Here is a 20,131-nt window from a genome sequence, read left to right as displayed (position 1 = left end):
TATCTTGAGGTGACTTTGTGCCCCTTCGGCCGCCATTTTGTGTTTGAATAAACCAAACCCCCCAACATCACCCAAAGACGCATCAACCGGCCCAAAAACAAGAGGAAAACACCAAAAAACCCACCACAAAGACCATAAAAAGCTTTACCAGATGGCCGGTTGGGAAATACGGAATTATTCCAATATTTTCCAAATATTAATTGAATATCGTGGGCAGGACACAAAGGGAAAGACCTGCAGACCCAGTTCAGCACAAATAACAGATATAAATAATCCAATTCAACACAAATCCAAAACAACCACAGTCCAGAATATATATATATATATACTTATAAAAATATATAAAAACCGCCAGTGCAACATAAATCCAAAATTGGAATTTGATGTAAATCCAAAAAACCTACAATTCCACCCCAGGGGTGCTGGGACCCCCAGTTTGAATCCCACAGGTGCTGGGACCCCCAGTTTGGATCCCAGGGGCACCGGGACCCCCATTTCAGACCCCAGGGGTGCTGGGACCCCCAGTTCAGACCCCACGGGTACTGGGACCCCCAGTTTGAATGCCACGTGTGCTGAGACCCCAGTTTTAATCCCATAGGATCTGGGACCCCCAGTTTGAACCTCACAGGTGCTGGGACCCCCAGTTCAGACCCCAGGGGTGCTGGGACCCCCAGTTTGAACCACAGGGGTGCTGGGACCCCCAGTTTGGACGCCAGGGGGGCTGGGACTCCCATTTCAGACTCCAAGGGCACTGGGCCCCCCAGTTCAGATCCCAGGGGGGCTGGGACCCCAGTTTGAACCCCAGGGGGGCTGGGACCCCCAGTTTGAACCCCAGGGGAGCTGGGACCCCCAGTTCAGATCCCAGGGGAGCTGGGACCCCCAGTTTGAACCTCTAGGGGAGCTGGGCCCCCCAGTTCAGATCCCAGGGGGGCTGGGACCCCAGTTTGAACTCCAGGGGGGCTGGGCCCCCCAGTTCAGATCCCAGGGATGCTGGGACCCCCAGTTCAGATCCCAGGGGGGCTGGGACCCCAGTTTGAACTCCAGGGGTGCTGGGACCCCCAGTTCAGATCCCAGGGGGGCTGGGACCCCCAGTTCAGACCCCAGGGATGCTGGGACCCCAGTTTGAATCCCACAGGTGCTGGGACCCCCAGTTCAGATCCCAGGGGTGCTGGGACCCCAGTTTGAACCCCAGGGGTGCTGGGACCCCCAGTTCAGACCCCAGGGGGGCTGGGACCCCCAGTTTGAACCTCTAGGGGAGCTGGGCCCCCCAGTTCAGATCCCAGGGGAGCTGGGACCCCAGTTTGAACCCCAGGGGTGCTGGGACCCCCAGTTTGAACCCCAGGGGCACTGGGCCCCCCAGTTCAGATCCCAGGGGGGCTGGGACCCCAGTTTGAATCCCACAGGTGCTGGGACCCCCAGTTTGGATCCCAGGGGCACCGGGACCCCCATTTCAGACCCCAGGGGTGCTGGGACCCCCGGTTTGGATTCCAGGGGGGCTGGGACCCCCAGTTTGAATGCCACGTGTGCTGAGACCCCAGTTTTAATCCCATAGGATCTGGGACCCCTAGTTTGAACCTCACAGGTGCTGGGACCCCCAGTTCAGACCCCAGGGGTGCTGGGACCCCCGGTTTGGATCCCAGGGGTGCTGGGACCCCCAGTTTGAACCACAGGGGTGCTGGGACCCCCAGTTTGGATGCCAGGGGGGCTGGGACCCCCATTTCAGACTCCAAGGGCACTGGGCCCCCCAGTTCAGATCCCAGGGGGGCTGGGACCCCAGTTTGAACCCCAGGGGGGCTGAGACCCCCAGTTCAGATCCCAGGGGGGCTGGGACCCCCAGTTTGAAACTCTAGGGGAGCTGGGACCCCCAGTTCAGACCCCAGGGGGGCTGGGACCCCAGTTTGAACCCCAGGGGTGCTGGGACCCCCAGTTCAGACCCCAGGGGGGCTGGGACCCCAGTTTGAATCCCACAGGTGCTGGGACCCCCAGTTTGGATCCCAGGGGCACCGGGACCCCCAGTTCAGATCCCAGGGGTGCTGGGACCCCCAGTTCAGATCCCAGGGGGGCTGGGACTCCAGTTTGAACCCCAGGGGGGCTGAGACCCCCAGTTCAGATCCCAGGGGGGCTGGGACCCCCAGTTCAGATCCCAGGGGGACTGGGACCCCAGTTTGAACCCCAGGGGTGCTGGGACCCCCAGTTTGAACCCCAGGGGTGCTGGGACCCCCAGTTCACACCGCAGGGGCACCGGGACCCCCAGTTTGATCTGGGAGGGGGCGGAGCGTGATTTCAGCCCCTTTACCCCCCAGCAGAGGCTCCAGGGAGGTGTCGGGAGCAATTTTGGGGTCCGCGTTGTCCCCGGGGCCGGGGGGCCGGGGGGGCCGGGGGGTCCCGTCCCGCAGGCACAGCCGCGTTGCCCCCGTCTCCACGCGGAACCAGGGGTGGATCTTCTCCCCGCCGAAGGAAACGGGGCCGAACCGGCAAAATTCGGCGCCGCTCGCGCCATCGACGAACGTCACCGTCCCCTGGGCCCGCTCCAGGAACACCCAGATGCTTTTGGGGACGGGGGACAACGCCAAAGGGGTCCGGGGGGACGTGAGGGACACGAATTGTCCGTTACGGTGCTGGACGGCCCAGACGCCTTTTTCCGAGCTTAACTCCCCAAAATCCCCTTTCTCCACCGATTCTTTGGCCACTCCCAACCCCCACCACGAGTTGCCCCCGGCTTGTCCCTCTATTGTCACCCCCCAGCAGTGTCTCCCCTCTTTGAACCCCTCCCGGCCCAAAACGCAGCAGCGCGACTTAAACCTCCGGTCGGTCTCAGGTAGGCTGAGCTTTGAGCTCTCCCAGCGGACGCTGCGCAGGTCGTTGGACAGGACCAGGTTGGCGTGGGCCGTGTCGGTGTCCAGCGTCACCACGTCTGTCGGGGACAAAAGGACGTCGGGGACAAAAGGACATCGGTCACACCGCCCCGTGGCTCTAAATTGTATCCGCCCGCACAAAATTTGCCCGTTTCGGCGCCTTTTTCCGCCTAAACGTCCCCAAAATGGGGGTGGTAGCAAGGCCAAACTGGGATGGGTCATGGGGATGATGATTTGTTGGGAAAGGAAGAAAATGGGGTGAATAAAAGAGGTTTTGGGGGGGGTTGAGTTGCCAAATCAGTCCCTGGAGCAAAAGGCCTCGATATGGTGAAATATTTACTTCAAAGTGCAAAATATCAACTTAAAACCGATATTTGCCCATTTTTAATGGAGGTCTTGCTATTTAACATCAACGCTTCGCTATTTTAAGTGGTTCAATATGGGTTTTAAGTGGTCAAATATGGGTTTTAAGTGGTCAAATATGGGTTTTAAGTGGTCAAATATGGGTTTTAAGTGGTCAAATATCAGATTTAAGTAGTTAAATATCGGTTTTAAGTAGTTAAATACTGGTTTTAAGTGGTTAAATATCAATTTTAAGTAGTCAAATATCGGTTTTAAGTGGTGAAATATCAGTTTTAAGTGGTCAAATAAAGATTTTAAGTAGTTAAATATCGGTTTTAAGTAGTTAAATATCGGTTTTAAGTAGTTAAATATCGGTTTTAAGTGGTTAAATATCAATTTTAAGTAGTCAAATATCGGTTTTAAGTGGTCAAATATCAATTTTAAGTGGTCAAATATCGGATTGAAGTGGTCAAATAAAGATTTTAAGTAGTTAAATATCGGTTTTAAGTAGTTAAATATCGGTTTTAAGTAGTTAAATATCGGTTTTAAGTAGTTAAATATCGGTTTTAAGTAGTTAAATATCAACCTTAAGTAGTTAAATATCCACCTTAAGTAGTTAAATGTTGGGTTTAAGCGGCCAAATGTTGGGTTTAAGCGGCCAAATGTCGGGTTTAAGCGGTCAAATGTCGGGTTTAAGCGGCCAAATGTCAGGTTTAAGCGGCCAAATGTCGGGTTTAAGCGGCCAAATGTCGGGTTTAAGCGGCCAAATGTCGGGTTTAAGCGGCCAAATGTCGGGTTTAAGCGGCCAAATGTCATTTTCAAATGGCTAAATATTTAAAACCGCGTGGGCCCTGGAATGAAAACACCTTCCCAGGCCAGGTTTAAGCCAAATTTAGTCCTGCCTTAAGCCAGGCCCAGCTCTGGTGGGAAGTTTAATCCCCCGCACTGGGGAAAAAAGGAGGAAAATGACCCAAAAAGACCCAAAAATCACCAGTTACCTGGATTCTGAGGAAGCAGAAATTTCCTCCACACTGCAAAGGAGAAACGAGAGTTGGTGACGTCCCCAGTGTCCCCAGTTGGGAGGGACCAAAGGGACGTGGGGGGATGGGCCCGACCACAACCACTCACCCAGTTCCTCGGCTTGTTCGCCTAAAAAACACCAAAAAACCATCATTTTGGGGGACACGACACATCAGGGACACCCCAAGATTTTGGGGGAGCGGGACAAGAGCTTCTTGGTCGCAAGGAGGTTGAGTTTGGACTTGAGAAGCTCCAGCGCCAAATCCCTCCCCATACGGGCTCAATTTGGGGGGGGGGGTTGGTTTTTAGGGGGGATTTTGGCTATTTTGGGGGGTTTTTGGGGTGGGAAGGACTCACCCAACTGGCGCGTCTGTATCACTGCAAAGCAAAGGGGAGGAAGAGGAGGGTGAGGAGAACGTGGCCGTGGGTGGTGGCACCTCAAGAGGGTTCTCTTGGGTCTCCCCCACCTTTTCCCCTCCCCCCTTCACCCTTTTTAAGTGAAAACCCCTCATTTTGTCCAACGCAAACGTACGTTTTCTCCTGTAGAGATAAGCGCTGAGCCCCGTTAGCGCCAGCGAGAGGACGAGGAACACGCCGAGCGCCGCCATGAAGGGACGAGCGTCGTCGAAGAACGGAGCTGGAAGAGCCAAGAAGAGCGTCGGGAAAAGGGTTTTTGAGGAGAAATCCTTAAAAGTAAAGAAAATAACCCGGCCGCGAACCTGAGATGTGCAGCGACGACTCCTGCTCCTGGTGGAAGCGGCTGTTGCGCACGGTGCAGGACCACGTTCCCGAGCCGCTGCCGTTCTTGGTGACCACGATGGCGTCTTCGACGGCGAACAGGCCGCTCTGGTCGGGCGAGCGGCGCTGGGACGTGGCCGGGAGGTGGTGCCCGCTGGGGTCTCTCCACAGCACCTCGGGCTGGGGGTACCAACCGGCCGACCGGCAAAGCATCCGGATGCCGCCGTGCTCGTAGGACTCCAGGGAGAGGTGAGGGACGGAGCCCACGGCTGGGGAGAGGAGGCGGGGATGGGCTGGACCCGACGGCAAAGAGCCGACCCAACGGCAAAGAGCCGACCCAACGGCCAACCCAACAGCCAACCCAACGGCAAAGAGCCAACCCAACGGCGAAGAGCCGACCCAACAGCCAACCCAATGGTGAAGAGCCAACCCAATGGCCGACCCAACGGCGAAGAGCCGACCCAACGGCAAAGAGCCGACCCAACGGCAAAGAGCCGACCCAACGGCAAAGAGCCGACCCAACAGCCAACCCAATGGTGAAGAGCCAACCCAATGGTGAAGAGCCAACCCAACGGCCGACCCAATGGCGAAGAGCCAACCCAACGGCCGACCCAATGGTGAAGAGCCAACTCAACCCCTGACCCAACGGTGAAGAGCAAACTCAACAGTCAACCCAACAATGAAGAGCAAACTCAACGCGACCCAACAACGAAGAGCAAACCCAACCCGACCCAACGGTGAAGAGCAAACTCAAGAGTCAACACAACAACAAAGACCAAACTCAAACCGTGACCCAATGGCAAAGACCAAACTCAACCCCTGACCCAATGGTGAAAAGCAAACTCAACCCCTGACCCAACAGCAAACTCAACCCTTGGCCCAACAGGGAAGAGTAAACTCAACAGCCAACCCAACAGCAGAGACCAAACTCAACCCCTTGAAACTAATGGCAAAGACCAAACTCAACCCCCAACCCAATGGCAAAGACCAAACTCAACACCCAGCCCCATGGCAAAGGCCAAACTCAACACCACACACCTCAGCAGGTCCCGGCACCACCAAACCCACCCCAAATTGTGCAGGAACTGGAGGGAATTGGCACCAAACGACCCCGGATCTCCCCCAAACCAGCCCAAGGTCCCACCCTTGGTTTGGGTGACACCCGCAGCTTCTCAACCCCTTGTCCCCAATATCACAATGACGCCCCTCACCCGGCAAAGCCAAATTGCTGAGCTTCGTCCCCAAAACCCCCCCAACACGCGACGGACGGACGTGAGGATGGGACAGGGGGACGCACCTGTCACCTCCAGCTCCACGGTGGCCTCTTGGTAGTCGGGTCCGTTCTCCACGGTGCAGACGTACTGACCGTCGTCGGACGGTCTGACGTGGGTGATGCGAAGGTTGATGTCCCCGTCGGCGAGCCCGTCCCGCACCAGTTTGGTCCTCCCCTTGTAGTCAAGGAGCTGCTCGCCGTACTGGTCCTCGCCGGCCCGGTAGTGATGGACGGTCTCGGAAAACTGGTGGCGGATCCACCGGATCTCCAGGGGGCGAGCGTCGCTTTTGGGGGACAATCGACACGGGAGGACGACGTCGCTCCCCACGGCGGCCGGGAGGGGGCGTCCCGGCCCCACCACCCTGAACGCGGCTGCAAAGACACATCATTGTATATCTACATTAATTAATTCACCTTAATTACGCAGACAACGACACGCGGTGACGAAGGTTTTGGGGGGACGCCAAGACTCAGGTCAACGACGTGGAAAGTGCCCAATTGGGATTTGGGGTGGAAACGACCCCCACGAACCCCAAATGTCACTAAAATGGCCCCAAAAACTCCATTTCTAGGGATTTGGGACACGTCCCGACGACCCTTTTTGGGAAGAAATTACCCCAAATTTCCCACCTCAAGCTCCCCCGGCGCAACTTGAGACTGTTGGATGTACATGATAGGAATAATTGTTATAATATTATTATAAATAATTAGAAATAATTATTATCAATTCTTCCCCCCTTTACTTTCAATTATTTCCCCTTTATTATATATTATCTCCCACTTTAATTATTATCAATTATCTCCCCCTTCATTATCAATTATCTCCCCCTTTATTATCAATTATTTTCCCCTTTATTATCAATTATCTCCCCCTTTATTATCAATTATCTGCCCCTTTATTATCAATTATTTCCCCCTTTATTATCAATTATCCCCCCCTTCATTATCAATTATTTTCCCCTTTATTATCAATTATTTTCCCCTTTATTATCAATTATCTCCCCCTTTATTATCAATTATTTTCCCCTTTATTATCAATTATCTCCCCCTTTATTATCAATTATTTTCCCCTTTATTATCAATTATCTCCCCCTTTATTATTAATTATCTCCCCTTTATTATCAATTATCTCCCCTTTTATTATCAATTATTCCCCCTTTATTATCAATTATTTTCCCCCTTTATTAATTATTCTCCGCTCTGTTATCAATTATTTTCCCTTTATTATCAATTATTTTCCCCTTTATTATCAATTATTCCCCCTTTTATTATCAATTATCTCCCACTTTATTATCAATTATCTCCCCCTTTATTATCAATTATCTCCCCCTTTATTATCAATTATTTTCCTCTTTATTATCAATTAATCAATTATCTCCCCCTTTATTATCAATTATCTCCCCCTTTAGTATCAATTATTTTCCCCTTTATTATCAATTATCCCCCCCTTTATTATCAATTATTTTCCCCCTTTATTAATTATTCTCCGCTCTGTTATCAATTATTTCCCCTTTATTATCAATTATTTCCCCCTTTATTTATTATCAATTATCTCCCCCTTTATTATCAATTATTCCCCCTTTATTATCAATTATTCCCCCTTTATTATCAATTATCTCCCCCTTTATTATCAATTATTCCCCCTTTATTATCCATTATTCCCCCCTTTATTTCCTCCCCCACCCCCACATTTCCCCCCCCCCCCTCCCCCCCCCCCCCTCCCCCCCCCCCCGCCCCCCCCATAGGGGTCCCTACCTGATCCTGGCTGGAAGAGACGAAAAATCCCCCAAAAACTGGGGAAAATCCCCCCAAAACTGGGGAAAAACACCAAAAAACTGGGGAGCCGCATCTAGAACTGTTGGGGGGGGGGGGACAAAGGGGTGAACCCCCCCCCAAAACCTCCAAAAATGCCCCCAAAACACCCCGAAAAACCTATAAAACCGTGCCAAAAAACCTCTAAAAACGCACCGAAAAACCTCCAAAAATGCCCCAAAAAGCTGCCAATAGTGGGAAAAAAATGCTGTTTAAGGTGGGGGGGATAGAAAAGGGGTGTCCCCCCCCCCCCAATTTGCTTCTAAATTGCTTTAAAAATGGGAAATTAAACGATATTTCTGCCCCTCCCTGTTCCGGAAATGCAAAGTCATCCTGGGGCTGAGCCAGGCTTAAAGTTACACCCAGTTTTAACCATTTAAGATCAGGTTTCCGGCCGCGTTTGCAGCTTCGCCCCCCCCGGAAAAAGGTGAAAAAGAACAATTTAAAAGGAAGGAAAAATAGAAGCAGATTTGGGGGTGATTGGGTAAAATTTGGGGGTTTGGGACGTTCCAAACGGCCCCAAATTTGGGGTGCAACAGGTGCCTTTAAAGTGGCGCAATGTCAATTTAAAATTGCTAAATTGGTCGTTAATTGGAAAAGAGGATTAAAAAACGAGTGAAAATGATCTATTATTATATATTTCGCCCCCTCCCAATGACAGAAGGAGTGGTGATTACGGTAATTACAGTAATTACGGTAATTGCCACCCACCGGAAAAAGAACCGAACACGATGGAGGTTCTTGTGGTTTATTGGAAGGACCCACTGGGCAACGTGGGGGGGAAATGAGCTGGGCTTAAAGGGGAATTAATTAGTGTTAATTAAGGTCTGTGAGATGGTTGGTGAAGAAGGTCCTTCAATGGTTGCCCAAGAAGGTCCTTCAGTGGCTTGTGAAGGTCCCTCAGTGGTTGCCCAAGAAGGTTCCTCAACGGTTTGTGAAGGTCCTTCAATGCTCACCCAAGAAGGTCCTTCAGTGGTCGCCCAAGAAGGTGCTTCAGTGGTTTGTGAAGGTCCTTCAATGGTTGCCCAAGAAGGTCCTCAATGGTCGCCCAAGGTCGCTCAATGGTTGCCCAAGAAGGTTCTTCAATGGTTGCCCGAGAAGGTCCCCAACGGTTCCCCACCCAAAATGCTCATTTCCCCCGTCTACTCTAAAACTGACTCAAACAGCTGAAGTTTCCACATCAACCCCAACTGGAAGACGTCGAGGTCGGGCCGACCTTCTGGTACCTTCCGCTGGGGACACGCGGGACGGTTTGGAACGGTGGAGAATGCGGTTCGACGTGGTTTGACGCGGTTCAACGTGGTTCGACGCGGTTCAACATGGTTCAACGTGGTTCGACGCGGTTCAACATGGTTCGATGTGGTTCGATGCAGTTCAACGTGGTTTGACGCAGTTCAACGCGGTTCAATGTGGTTCAACGTGGTTCAACGCGGTTCAACGTGGTTCAACGTGGTTCAACGTGGTTCAACATGGTTCGACGCGATTCAACGCAGTTCAACATGGTTCAACGTGGTTCGACGCGATTCAACGCGGTTCTATTTTCCGTCCCGCTGCCCCGAGTTGTTGGAATCCCCACGGAACGCGGCGGCTCCGCCGCTCAAGGCCGAACCAATGAAACGGACCCAAATTCCACCCAAAACCACGGCCGGAGCCGCTCGCCGGCGAACGCCGCGGGCGGGAACCTGAAGATGGGCGCCCGGTTCTCCGCGTCGAAAAACGCCACTTCCCCCCTCTCGTAATTGAGGCAAATCCGGATCTTTTTGGGCACCCGCGGCAGGTCCAGGAGGACGGGGGGGTCGGTCAGGGCCCTGGTTTTGAAGCCCCATCGCTGCACGGCCCAGACGCCGCGCTCGGGCGTGAAGGCGCCGGGTCCCTTGCGCGGCCGCGACTCTTTGGTGACGCCCACGGCGCAGAACTGGCCGCGGGTCAGGTCGACGGTCCAGGAGTGGTGGCCCGAGGTGAAGCTTTGGTGGCCCAGGACGCAGGGGTCGGCGTCGAAGCGCTCGGGGCCGTCGGGGGGCGCGTCGGGGCCGAACTCCCAGCGCACCGAGCGCAGGTCGCGGGACAGCAGGAGGCGCGGGTGGGCGGTCCCGGCGTCCAGGGTCACGTCGGCTGCGGAAACGGCGGGAAAACGGGGCGGAAACGGCGGGAAAACGGGGCGGAAACGGCGGGAAAACGGGGCGGAAACGGCGGGAAAACGGGGCGGAAACAGCGGGAAAACGGGGCGGAAATGGCGGGAAAACGGGGCGGAAACAGCGGGAAAACGGGGCGGAAACGGGAAATGGTGGGAAAACGGGGCGGATACAGGAAAGGGTGGGAAAACGGGGCGGAAACGGCGGGAAAACGGGGCGGAAACGGCGGGAAAACGGGGCGGAAACGGCGGGAAAACGGGGCGGAAACAGCGGGAAAACGGGGCGGAAATGGCGGGAAAACGGGGCGGAAACAGCGGGAAAACGGGGCGGAAACGGGAAATGGTGGGAAAACGGGGCGGATACAGGAAAGGGTGGGAAAACGGGGTGGAAACGGCGGGAAAACGGGGCGGAAACGGCGGGAAAACGGGGCGGAAACAGCGGGAAAATGGGGCGGAAATGGCAGGAAAACGGGGCGGAAATGGCAGGAAAACAGGGCGGATACAGGAAAGGGTGGGAAAACGGGGCGGAAACAGCGGGGAAAACGGGGCGGAAACGGGAAACGGTGGGAAAACGGGGCGGATACAGGAAAGGGTGGGAAAACGGGGCGGAAACGGCGGGAAAACGGGGCGGAAACGGCGGGAAAACGGGGCGGAAACGGGAAATGGTGGGAAAACGGGGCGGATACAGGAAAGGGTGGGAAAACGGGGCGGAAACGGCGGGAAAACGGGGCGGAAACGGCGGGAAAACGGGGCGGAAACGGGAAATGGTGGGAAAACGGGGCGGATACAGGAAAGGGTGGGAAAACGGGGTGGAAACGGCGGGAAAACGGGGCAGAAACGGCGGGAAAACGGGGCGGAAATGGCGGGAAAACGGGGCGGAAACGGGAAATGGTGGGAAAACGGGGCGGATACAGGAAAGGGTGGGAAAACGGGGTGGAAACAGCGGGAAAACGGGGCGGAAACGGGAAACGGTGGGAAAACGGGGCGGATACAGGAAAGGGTGGGAAAACGGGGCGGAAACGGCGGGAAAACGGGGCGGAAACGGCGGGAAAACGGGGCGGAAACAGGAAATGGTGGGAAAACGGGGCGGATACAGGAAAGGGTGGGAAAACGGGGTGGAAACGGCGGGAAAATGGGGCAGAAACGGGAAATGGTGAGAAACGGGGCAGATACAGGAAAGGGCAGGAAAACGGGGCGGAAACGGCGGGAAAATGGGGCGGAAACGGTGGGAAAATGGGGCGGAAACGGCGGGAAAACGGGGCGGAAACGGGAAATGGTGGGAAAACGGGGCGGATACCGGAAAGAGTAGGAAAACGGAGCGGAAATGGCGGGAAAACGGGGCGGAAAAGGGAAATGGTGGGAAAACGGGGCGGAAAAGGCAGGAAAATGGGGTGGAAACGGGAAATGGTGGGAAAACGGGGCGGATACAGGAAAGGGTGGGAAAACGGGGCGGAAATGGCGGGAAAACGGGGCGGAAACGGTGGGAAAACGGGGCAGAAATGGCGGGAAAACGGGGCGGAAACGGGAAATGGTGGGAAAACGGGGCGGATACAGGAAAGGGTGGGAAAACGGGGTGGAAACGGCAGGAAAACGGGGCAGAAATGGTGGGAAAATGGGGTGGAAAAGGGAAATAGTGAGAAAATGGGGCGGATACAGGAAGGGGTGGGAAAACGGGGTGGAAATGGCGGGAAAATGGGGCGGAAAAGGGAAATGGCGGGAAAACAGGGTGGAAAAGAGAAAGGGTGGGAAAACGGGGCAGAAACAGCGGGAAAACAGGGCGGAAAAGGGAAATGGTGGGAAAACGGGGCGGATACAGGAAAGGGTGGGAAAACGGGGCGGAAAAGGGAAACGGTGGGAAAACGGGGCGGAAAAGGGAAATGGCGGGAAAATGGGGAGGAAAAGGGAAATGGCGGGAAAATGGGGCGGATACAGGAAAGGGTGGGAAAACGGGGCAGAAACGGCGGGAAAGCGGGGCGGAAAAGGGAAATGGCGGGAAAACAGGGTGGAAATAGCGGGAAAACGGGGCGGAAAAGGGAAATGGTGAAGAAAAGGGCGGAAAACAGGGCAGAAAGGGGAAACGGCGGGAAAACAGGGCAGAAAGGGGAAATGGTGAAGAAATGGTGCGGAAAAGGGAAACGGCGGGAAAACGAGGTGGAAAAGGGAAACGGGGTGGAAACGGCGGGAAAACGGGGCAGAAACGGCGGGAAAACGGGGCGGAAAGGGGAAACGGTGTGGAAACGGAGGGAAAACGGGGCAGAAAAGTGAAATAGTGAAGAAATGGGGTGGAAAAGGGAAATGGTGGGAAAAGAGGGTGGAAAAGGGAAACGGAGGGAAAACGAGATGGAAAAGGGAAACGGGGCGGAAACGGCGGGAAAACGGGGCGGAAAGGGAAACGGGGCGGAAACGGCGGGAAAACGGGGTGGAAACGGCGGGAAAACGGGGCGGAAACGGCGGGAAAACGGGGCGGAAACGGCGGGAAAACGGGGCGGAAAACGGGGCGGAAAATGGCAGGAATGACAGGAAAATGGGGTGGAAAAGGGAAATGGTGAGAAAAAATGTGTTGGAAATGGCAGGAAAATGAGGCGGAAAAGGCGGGAAAACGGGGCAGAAAAGGGAAACGGCGGGAAAATGGGGCAGAAAGCGCAGGAATGATGGGAAAAAAGGGGTGGAAATGGCGGGAAAACGGGGCGGAAAAGGGAAACAGCGAGAAAATAGGGTGGAAAAATTAAATCGTGGAAAAATTAAAGGGAGGAAAAACGGGGTAAAAAATTAAATGGTGGAAAAACGGGGCGGAAAAGTAAAATTGCGCCAATTAGGGCGAAATAATAAAATCGCGAAAAATAGGGCAAAAGAAAAGGCGGGAAAATAGGGTGAAAAAGAAAAGGCGGAAAAAAGAAAAGGGGGAATTTCTAAATTACTCACCAATTTTTTCTTCCTCTTTCCCTAAATCGCACGATAGAAAATGACTGATTAGCAATGATCGAAATTCAGGTTCCAAAAGCCAAAGGGGTTGGTAAAAGGGTGAAAAACTCACTTACTGTGCTCGTCGACGCGATTTCCTGCGCAAAGAATCAATTCAAACCCATTTAAAAGGCATTTTGATGAGGGTTTTCAAAGCGGAAAAGGAGTTTCGTCCAAAAAAAGGCGGAATTGGTCATAATTGGGGGTTTTTGCATAATTAGGGGGCGTCGTTTGGGTATTTGAGTATATAAAATGTTTAATTACAAATTCCCTTGAATATTCTATTTTCAATAGGAAGGAAAATAATTCACTTACCAGCTTCTCGATACTTTAATTCCGCTAAAGAAAAGAAAATAAGGCATAAATTGTTATAGTTTCATTTTTAATCGTCACCTGCACAATCTGAAATTATAGAGACACGACAACCCCGATTATGAGGAAAAAACCAACAAAACACAGAATCCCAGAATGTCAGAGATTGGAAGAGACCTGGAAAGATCCAGAACTGGCCACAATGTTCCAGGTGCGGCCTCACCAGGGCAGAGCAGAGGGGCAGGAGAACCTCTCTGGACCAGCTGGTCTCCCATCCAAGCACTGACCGGGCCCGACCCTGCTTAGCTTCCCACATCACATGAGATGGGGCGTGCTCTGGGGGGGTGTAGCTGTCTGTACTATGTATATACATATATATATAAGTTCCCCAAATATATCCTGATAGTATGTGAACTAAACCCTTTATTTAAGGATAGAGCAGAGGGGCAGCAGAACCTCTCTGACCTACTGACCACCCCCTTCTAACCCACCCCAGGTACCATTGGCCTTCATGGTCTCCCATCCAAGCACTGACCGGGCCCGACCCTGCTTAGCTTCCCACATCACATGAGATGGGGCGTGCTCAGGAGGGTGTAGCTGTCTGTACTATATATATACATATACATATAAGTTCCCCAAATATATCCTGATAGTATGTGAACTAAACCCTTTATTTAAGGATAGAGCAGAGGGGCAGGAGAACCTCTCTGACCTACTGACCACCCCCCTCTAACCCACCCCAGGTACCATTGGCCTTCATGGTCTCCCATCCAAGCCCTGACCGGGCCCGACCCTGCTTAGCTTCCCAGATCACATGAGATGGGGCGATCCCAGGATGCTATGGCTATATATATATATGTATGTATGTATATATATGTGTGTTCTCCAAGTATATCCTGCCCCTTTATCCAAGGGCAGAGCAGAGGGGCAGGAGAACCTCTCTGGACCAGCTGGTCTCCCATCCAAGTGCTGACCGGGCCCGACCCTGCTTAGCTTCCCACATCACATGAGATGGGGCGTTCTCAGGGGGCTGTGGCTGCATATATTAGATAGATAGATAGATATATAGATAGATAGATTAGATAGATACGAGTTTCTTAAGTGTATCCTGACAGTATGTGAACTAAACCCTTTATTCAATGGCAGAGCAGAGGGGCAGGAGAACCTCTCTGGACCAGCTGGTCTCCCATCCAAGTACTGACCGGGGCCGACCCTGCTTAGCTTCCCACATCACATGAGATGGGGCGTTCTCAGGGGGGTGTGGCTGCATATATTATATACATATATATATATATATATATGTTTGCCGAGTGCAAGATAAACCTTTCCCACATATCACCATTCAGTGTCTTGTACAACCAGCCATTATCAAAGCACCCAATCCTCCACCACCCAAAAAACCCCAAATCCATGTAATAAAAGGAATAAAACCGACTCACCGAGCTCCTCCCGCAACTTCCCTGAAAAAGGAAAGAATAACATTTATTTAATTAATGCTTTTCTCTAACGGGGGCAGACGCTCGCACACCTCTTAATTCCATTTATTTATACTTGATTCCATTTATTTTTACTTAATTCATTTTCTCCTTTACTTAACTCAATTAATCAACATGTTTAAGGCAAACCTGATACTCTCACGCCTCTTAATTGGATTATTTTGTACCTAATTTAATTAATTTAGGGATTTTAAAGCCAAACCAGCAGCAAAACCACCCCCAGCACATCAACCCCCACACTCACTAATGACACAATCCTGGTTGCCTAAAAATCAAGGAAAATAGAGAAAAATTAATCCATCGAATCATTTTGCCTCCAAATGTAGATTTGTTGCAATAAAAATAGTCAAAATAGGGGAATTTCCCCCTTTTTTTTTTTTGGGGGGGGGAAGATTCCGTGGGATAAACTCACGAATTTCCAAATCTCGATCCCCTGCAAAAAGGACAAAATTGATGTTTTTACCAATTTGGGCTGTTTTTCCCTCAGATTTCACCTTCCCAACGTTGAATTATTCACATACCGAGCAGCTCGGTCAGGAACCCTTGAATTAAAAATCACATTAAAGAGGCATTTTAGATTGAAAAAAGAGCTTTTTAGCACCAAAATTCAACATGTTGTATAATTTATAACTATAGATTTACAATATAGAAACAACAGCCCTCAATTCAAACCCAAAATTCATCTTTTTCCCCCCATTTCTTTAAATGGATTCACAGGGAATTTAAGCAGAGAAAACCCCTTTTTATTCCATTTGAATGCGAGAGAATTTGGTGAACGTTTAAAATCAATTGAAATGATGCTGAAATTATATGTATATATAAGGAATATATATGACTATATATCACGTGAAATTATAACTTACTTATTTCCGCTTCGTTTTCCCCTAAAATTAAACCAAAAGAAATGGGATAAATGACAATAAATCGCTTTTGCCTTGGAGTAATTTAGATTTTAATTATAATCAGGCTTTTTAAATGACTTTATTTCATTTATTAGCGCGTTTATTGCTTAAAATAGTGTTGGTTAAATTAATATTTAGGGTTGGGAAACGCACTCGGGCGCCCCCAAAGACCCAAAAGTGACGCAAATTGGGGGTTTGAGGGAAGACGGAAAACGCCGAATCAGCAAAAAATTAAGGGAAATACGGCGTTTAATTGGTTTCTTTCTGATTTTATGTTTAATTCTCTTTATTTCCCCCCTCGTGGGTATTTCCAGGTTCACGTGGCTCATTTATAAATAGAGAAAATAGGGAATGTGGCGGGGGGGGGAACTTACGGATTTTCTCGTCCCGTTCCGCTATAAATAAGAAGAAATTAACAATTAATTAGCGTGTAATTGAGTTGAACGAGTCAAACTCTGCGCGAGGTTTAATTTAGAGCTGGTTTTCTATGTGGGAATCGTATTTTGGGGAGTATTTATTGAAAATATCACAGTTTCACTTGATTAAAATATAAACGAGGCCCTTAAAGATTTTGGACACGCGGAAAAAAAGCACCAAAATAGGTCAATTTTGAGCAAAATGGGGAAATTTCTCACCGATTTCTGCCGCGTGTCGGCCTTGAAATAGAGGAAATAAAGTGGAAAACAGGGGGTTTGTGATGTTGCTTTTTATTTGTTCCGACGACACAATAAATGTTGAAATCTCAGCGGTTTTAAAGGCGCTTACGGAGTTTCCTGTTGCACTCGCCTAAGAATTAAGGGGGATAAATGATGATTCCGGGCTTATGGTTCCCATCCACAAATTGGAATTAATGGGGAATAATCACTCACCGACGTCCGCGGTGAGTTCGCCTGGAAAATAGAATTAAAGGGTTAATTTTAATGGGGGTTTTTAGTGTAGATAGATGGGTAATAGAGGTGCCTGAGGAGTGGAGGGAAGGACCTGGGGAACTATAGACCGGTCGGCTTTATCTCCATCCCTGGGGAAGTGATGGGACAACTCATCCTTGGTGCCATCTCAAGGTATATAAAGTATAAGAGGGTCATTAGGGGCAGTCAACCAAGGGGGAGTCGTGCTCGCCCAACCTCATTGACTTCTATGAGGACATAAGACGGATGGGTGATGGCAGAGCGGTGGGCATGGTCTACCTTGACTTGAGTAAGGCACTTGAGACCATCTCCCACAGCATCCTCGCTGCTCAGTTGAACGGAACGGGTGAAGGGAAGAGGCCAGAGAGTCGTGGTCAATGGGGCAGAGTCCAGTTGGACACTTGGATCTAGTGCAGTGCCCCAGGGGTCGCTATAGGGCCTATATTATTCCATATATTCATCAATGAGTTGGGTGAGGGAGCAGAGTGACTGTGCTGGTGGCACCAAACTGGGAGCAGTGGTGACAATGGGAGCTGTGCTGCCACCAGAGACCTGGGCAGGCTGGGGAGGGGGATTCAATGCACTAGAACAAGTGTAGAGTGTTGTATCCGGGCAGAACAGCCCCAGGGTCCAGTGGAAGTTGGGAATGGGCTGGTGGAGCGGTGACAAGGGACCTGGGGGGCCTGGGGACAGCAGGGGGACCATGAGCCAGCACTGGGCCCTTGTGGCCAGGAAGCCAATGGGACCTGGGGGGGTTAGAAGGGGGTGGTTGGTAGGTCAGAGAGGTTCTCCTGCCCCTCTGCTCTGCCCTTGAGTAAAGGGTTTAGTTCAGATACTATCAGGATACACTTGGGGAACTTATACATACATGTACACAAAATACATGCAACCACACTCCCCTGAGCACGCCCCATCTCATGTGATCTGGGAAGCTAAGCAGGGTCGGGCCCGGTCAGTGCTTGGATGGGAGACCATGAAGGCCAATGGTACCTGGGGTGGGTTAGAAGGGGGTGGTCAGTAGGTCAGAGAGGTTCTCCTGCCCCTCTGCTCTGCCCTTCAACTAAGGGCTTAATTCAAATACTATCAGGATATACTTGGGGAAGTCATACATATGTATATGTATATAATATATACAGCCACAGCCCCCTGAGCACGCCCCATCTCATGTGATCTGGGAAGCTAAGCAGGGTCGGGCCCGGTCAGTGCTTGGATGGGAGACCATGGAGGCCAATGGGACCTGGGGGGGTTAGAAGGGGGTGGTTGGTAGGTCAGAGAGGTTCTCCTGCCCCTCTGCTCTGCCATTGAATAAAGAGTTTAGATCAGATGCTATCAGGATATGTTTGGGGAATTTATATATATATATATATATATATAATATATGCAGCCACAGCCCCCTGAGCACGCCCCATCTCATGTGATGTGGGAAGCTAAGCAGGGTCGGGCCCGGTCAGTGCTTGGATGGGAGACCAGCCATGAAGATGCTGGAGGGAGTGGAGCATCTCCCGTGTGAGGGAAGGAATAAGGAGCTGGGGCTCTTTAGTTTGGAGGAACCTGAGGGGTGACACTAATTCTGGAGTTCTGTGAATAGATGGTGATTTTTGAGGTGATTTCCCCCCAAGAAATTCAACGGGAAATTTTTTTGGGAAAAAGAAAACCTACCGATTTTTGTGTTCTGCTGCCCTAAAGAAAAAGGAAAGAAAAAACAAATCAATATAATAATTAAAAAAATAATAACAACCACAACAAATAAGGAAATGGACTCACCAAGCTCCAGCGTAAATATCCCTTAAACCAGAAAATAACACGAATTCCCGTTAATTTCCGGAACGCGAGTCGAACCGTCACGAGGTGGGGGAGGGGAAAATGTCACTTACGGATGGTTGCGTCACGTTTTGCTAAAAAAACGCATTAAAACAATGAAAAACCACCAGTTTTCAGCACCTCCGGCTGCTCTTTTCCCCCCATAATATAGGAAATAAAATGATTTACCGAGTTCCCCGGTGAGTTTCCCTAAAGAGAGAGAAATACAAGATTTGGTTAAATGTAATTGTATCCTTCTTTATGTGTAAATAGTTTTCTGGTTTAAGTTTATGGAATGAGAAAAGTGCAGGAAAATGAGGTTTTGGGGGGGAGGTGGTTCAGCCTTTACCCCCAAATTTTAGGCCTCAGGAGGAAAACGTCACTTACGAAGCTTCACGTCTCGCTCCCCTGAATGAAAAAGAGAGAAAAAGTATTAAATCCAGCATTTTGGGGGTTATTTTGGTTGTTTTTTTTAATCGAGAATTGCTCTTTTTGTGGTTTTGATGCCAAAACTTCAAGGCCAAGTGTGTGAGGCCTAGTGAGGCCTGGCCAAGAACCTCCATAAAATTACACAGAAATTGAATTAAAACGGGAAGTTCTGTACAAAAATCTAACTTACCAAGCAGCGCAGTGAGTCTCCCTGTGAAATAAGAGAGGAAAAAGAATAATTAGACCAATTGAAGTGACAAAAATTGATCCCAGGAGAAAGGTTTTGAAGCCTGAACACATTTTTTTGTGTCAAGGGACTTCACAGAACCCCAGAATTAGTGTCACCCCTCAGGTTTCTCCAAACTAAAGAGCCCCAGCTCCTTATTCCTTCCCTCACACGGGAGATGCTCCACTCCCTCCAGTATCTTCATGGCTGGTCTCCCATCCAAGCACTGACCGGGCCCGACCCTGCTTAGCTTCCCACATCACATGAGATGGGGCATTCTCAGGGGGCTGTGGCTCCATATATTATATATATATGTATAAATAAGTTCCCCAAGTGTATCCTGACAGTATCTGAACGAAACCCTTTATTCAATGGCAGAGCAGAGGGGCAGGAGAACCTCTCTGACCTACTGACCACCCCCTTCTAACCCACCCAGGTACCGTTGACCTTCATGGTCTCCCATCCAAGCACTGACCGGGCCCGACCCTGCTTAGCTTCCCACATCACATGAGATGGGGCGTGCTCAGGGGGCTGTGGCTATATATATATGTATGTATGTATATATATGTGTGTTCCCCAAGTATATCCTGCCCCTTTTTTCAGTGGCAGAGCAAAGGGGCAGGAGAACCTCTCTGGACCAGCTGGTCTCCCATCCAAGCACTGACCGGGCCCGACCCTGCTTAGCTTCCCACATCACATGAGATGGGGCGTGCTCAGGGGGCTGTGGCTGCATATGTTATATACATATATACATATATAAGTTCCCCAAGTGTATCCCGATAGCATGTGAACTAATCCCTTTATCCAAGGGCAGAGCAGGGGGGCAGGAGAACCTCTCTGACCCACTGACCACCCCCTTCTAACCCACCCCAGGTACCATTTGCTTTCATGGTCTCCCATCCAAGCACTGACCGGGCCCGACCCTG

General features: G+C 50.8%; 2 protein-coding genes across 9 annotated transcripts in view; both read right to left on the bottom strand.

Annotated features, from left to right (window-relative positions):
• Positions 1–127: 127 nt before the first annotated feature.
• LOC135576864 (butyrophilin subfamily 1 member A1-like) lies at positions 128–8,543 on the bottom strand. The gene is made up of 8 exons (XM_065044103.1): positions 7,984–8,543; positions 6,253–6,600; positions 4,937–5,224; positions 4,750–4,854; positions 4,575–4,595; positions 4,326–4,346; positions 4,196–4,228; positions 128–2,914 (listed from the first exon to the last, which is right to left on the bottom strand). The coding sequence occupies exons 1-8, from the start codon at positions 8,075–8,077 to the stop codon at positions 2,226–2,228; spliced, it is 1,599 nt and encodes a 532-aa protein (XP_064900175.1). The 5' UTR covers positions 8,078–8,543; the 3' UTR covers positions 128–2,225.
• A 231-nt stretch (positions 8,544–8,774) lies between these two features.
• Positions 8,775–20,131, bottom strand: part of LOC102089344 (butyrophilin subfamily 2 member A2-like) — a 16,213-nt gene continuing 4,856 nt past the window's right edge. For 5 of the 8 annotated variants that reach the window (XM_065044112.1, XM_065044113.1, XM_065044120.1 and 2 more), the window contains 19 exons: positions 19,170–19,190; positions 18,938–18,958; positions 18,740–18,760; positions 18,625–18,645; positions 18,515–18,535; positions 18,410–18,430; positions 16,712–16,732; positions 16,608–16,628; positions 16,478–16,498; positions 16,217–16,237; positions 15,804–15,824; positions 15,462–15,482; positions 15,353–15,373; positions 15,185–15,205; positions 14,884–14,904; positions 13,448–13,471; positions 13,210–13,230; positions 13,094–13,114; positions 8,775–10,152 (listed from right to left, as the gene is read on the bottom strand). In XM_065044112.1, the coding sequence (XP_064900184.1) occupies positions 9,638–10,152; positions 13,094–13,114; positions 13,210–13,230; positions 13,448–13,471; positions 14,884–14,904; positions 15,185–15,205; positions 15,353–15,373; positions 15,462–15,482; positions 15,804–15,824; positions 16,217–16,237; positions 16,478–16,498; positions 16,608–16,628; positions 16,712–16,732; positions 18,410–18,430; positions 18,515–18,535; positions 18,625–18,645; positions 18,740–18,760; positions 18,938–18,958; positions 19,170–19,190 (896 nt within the window). In that variant the 3' untranslated portion in view covers positions 8,775–9,637. The remainder of the gene's footprint in view (positions 10,153–13,093; positions 13,115–13,209; positions 13,231–13,447; positions 13,472–14,883; positions 14,905–15,184; positions 15,206–15,352; positions 15,374–15,461; positions 15,483–15,803; positions 15,825–16,216; positions 16,238–16,477; positions 16,499–16,607; positions 16,629–16,711; positions 16,733–18,409; positions 18,431–18,514; positions 18,536–18,624; positions 18,646–18,739; positions 18,761–18,937; positions 18,959–19,169; positions 19,191–20,131) is intronic. The other 3 variants (XM_065044114.1, XM_065044115.1, XM_065044116.1) reach the window with 3 other exon arrangements.

Source organism: Columba livia, chromosome 32 (assembly GCF_036013475.1).
Source record: "Columba livia isolate bColLiv1 breed racing homer chromosome 32, bColLiv1.pat.W.v2, whole genome shotgun sequence".
In the NCBI taxonomy this organism is placed as follows: Eukaryota; Metazoa; Chordata; class Aves; order Columbiformes; family Columbidae; genus Columba; species Columba livia.
This window is presented reverse-complemented; position numbering and strand designations above follow the sequence as displayed.

What these genes read in the sequence shown, in the direction of transcription:
- LOC135576864 (XM_065044103.1), bottom strand. Translation starts at nt 8,077, where the DNA reads ATGCGGCTCCCCAGTTTTTTGGTGTTTTTCCCCAGTTTTGGGGGGATT. An exon ending in TCTCTTCCAGCCAGGATCAG is followed by an intron (nt 6,601 to 7,983) that starts GTAGGGACCCCT and finishes GTGTCTTTGCAG; the next exon opens with CCGCGTTCAGGGTGGTGGGG. An exon ending in TCTGCTTCCTCAGAATCCAG is followed by an intron (nt 2,915 to 4,195) that starts GTAACTGGTGAT and finishes TGTCCCCGACAG; the next exon opens with ACGTGGTGACGCTGGACACC.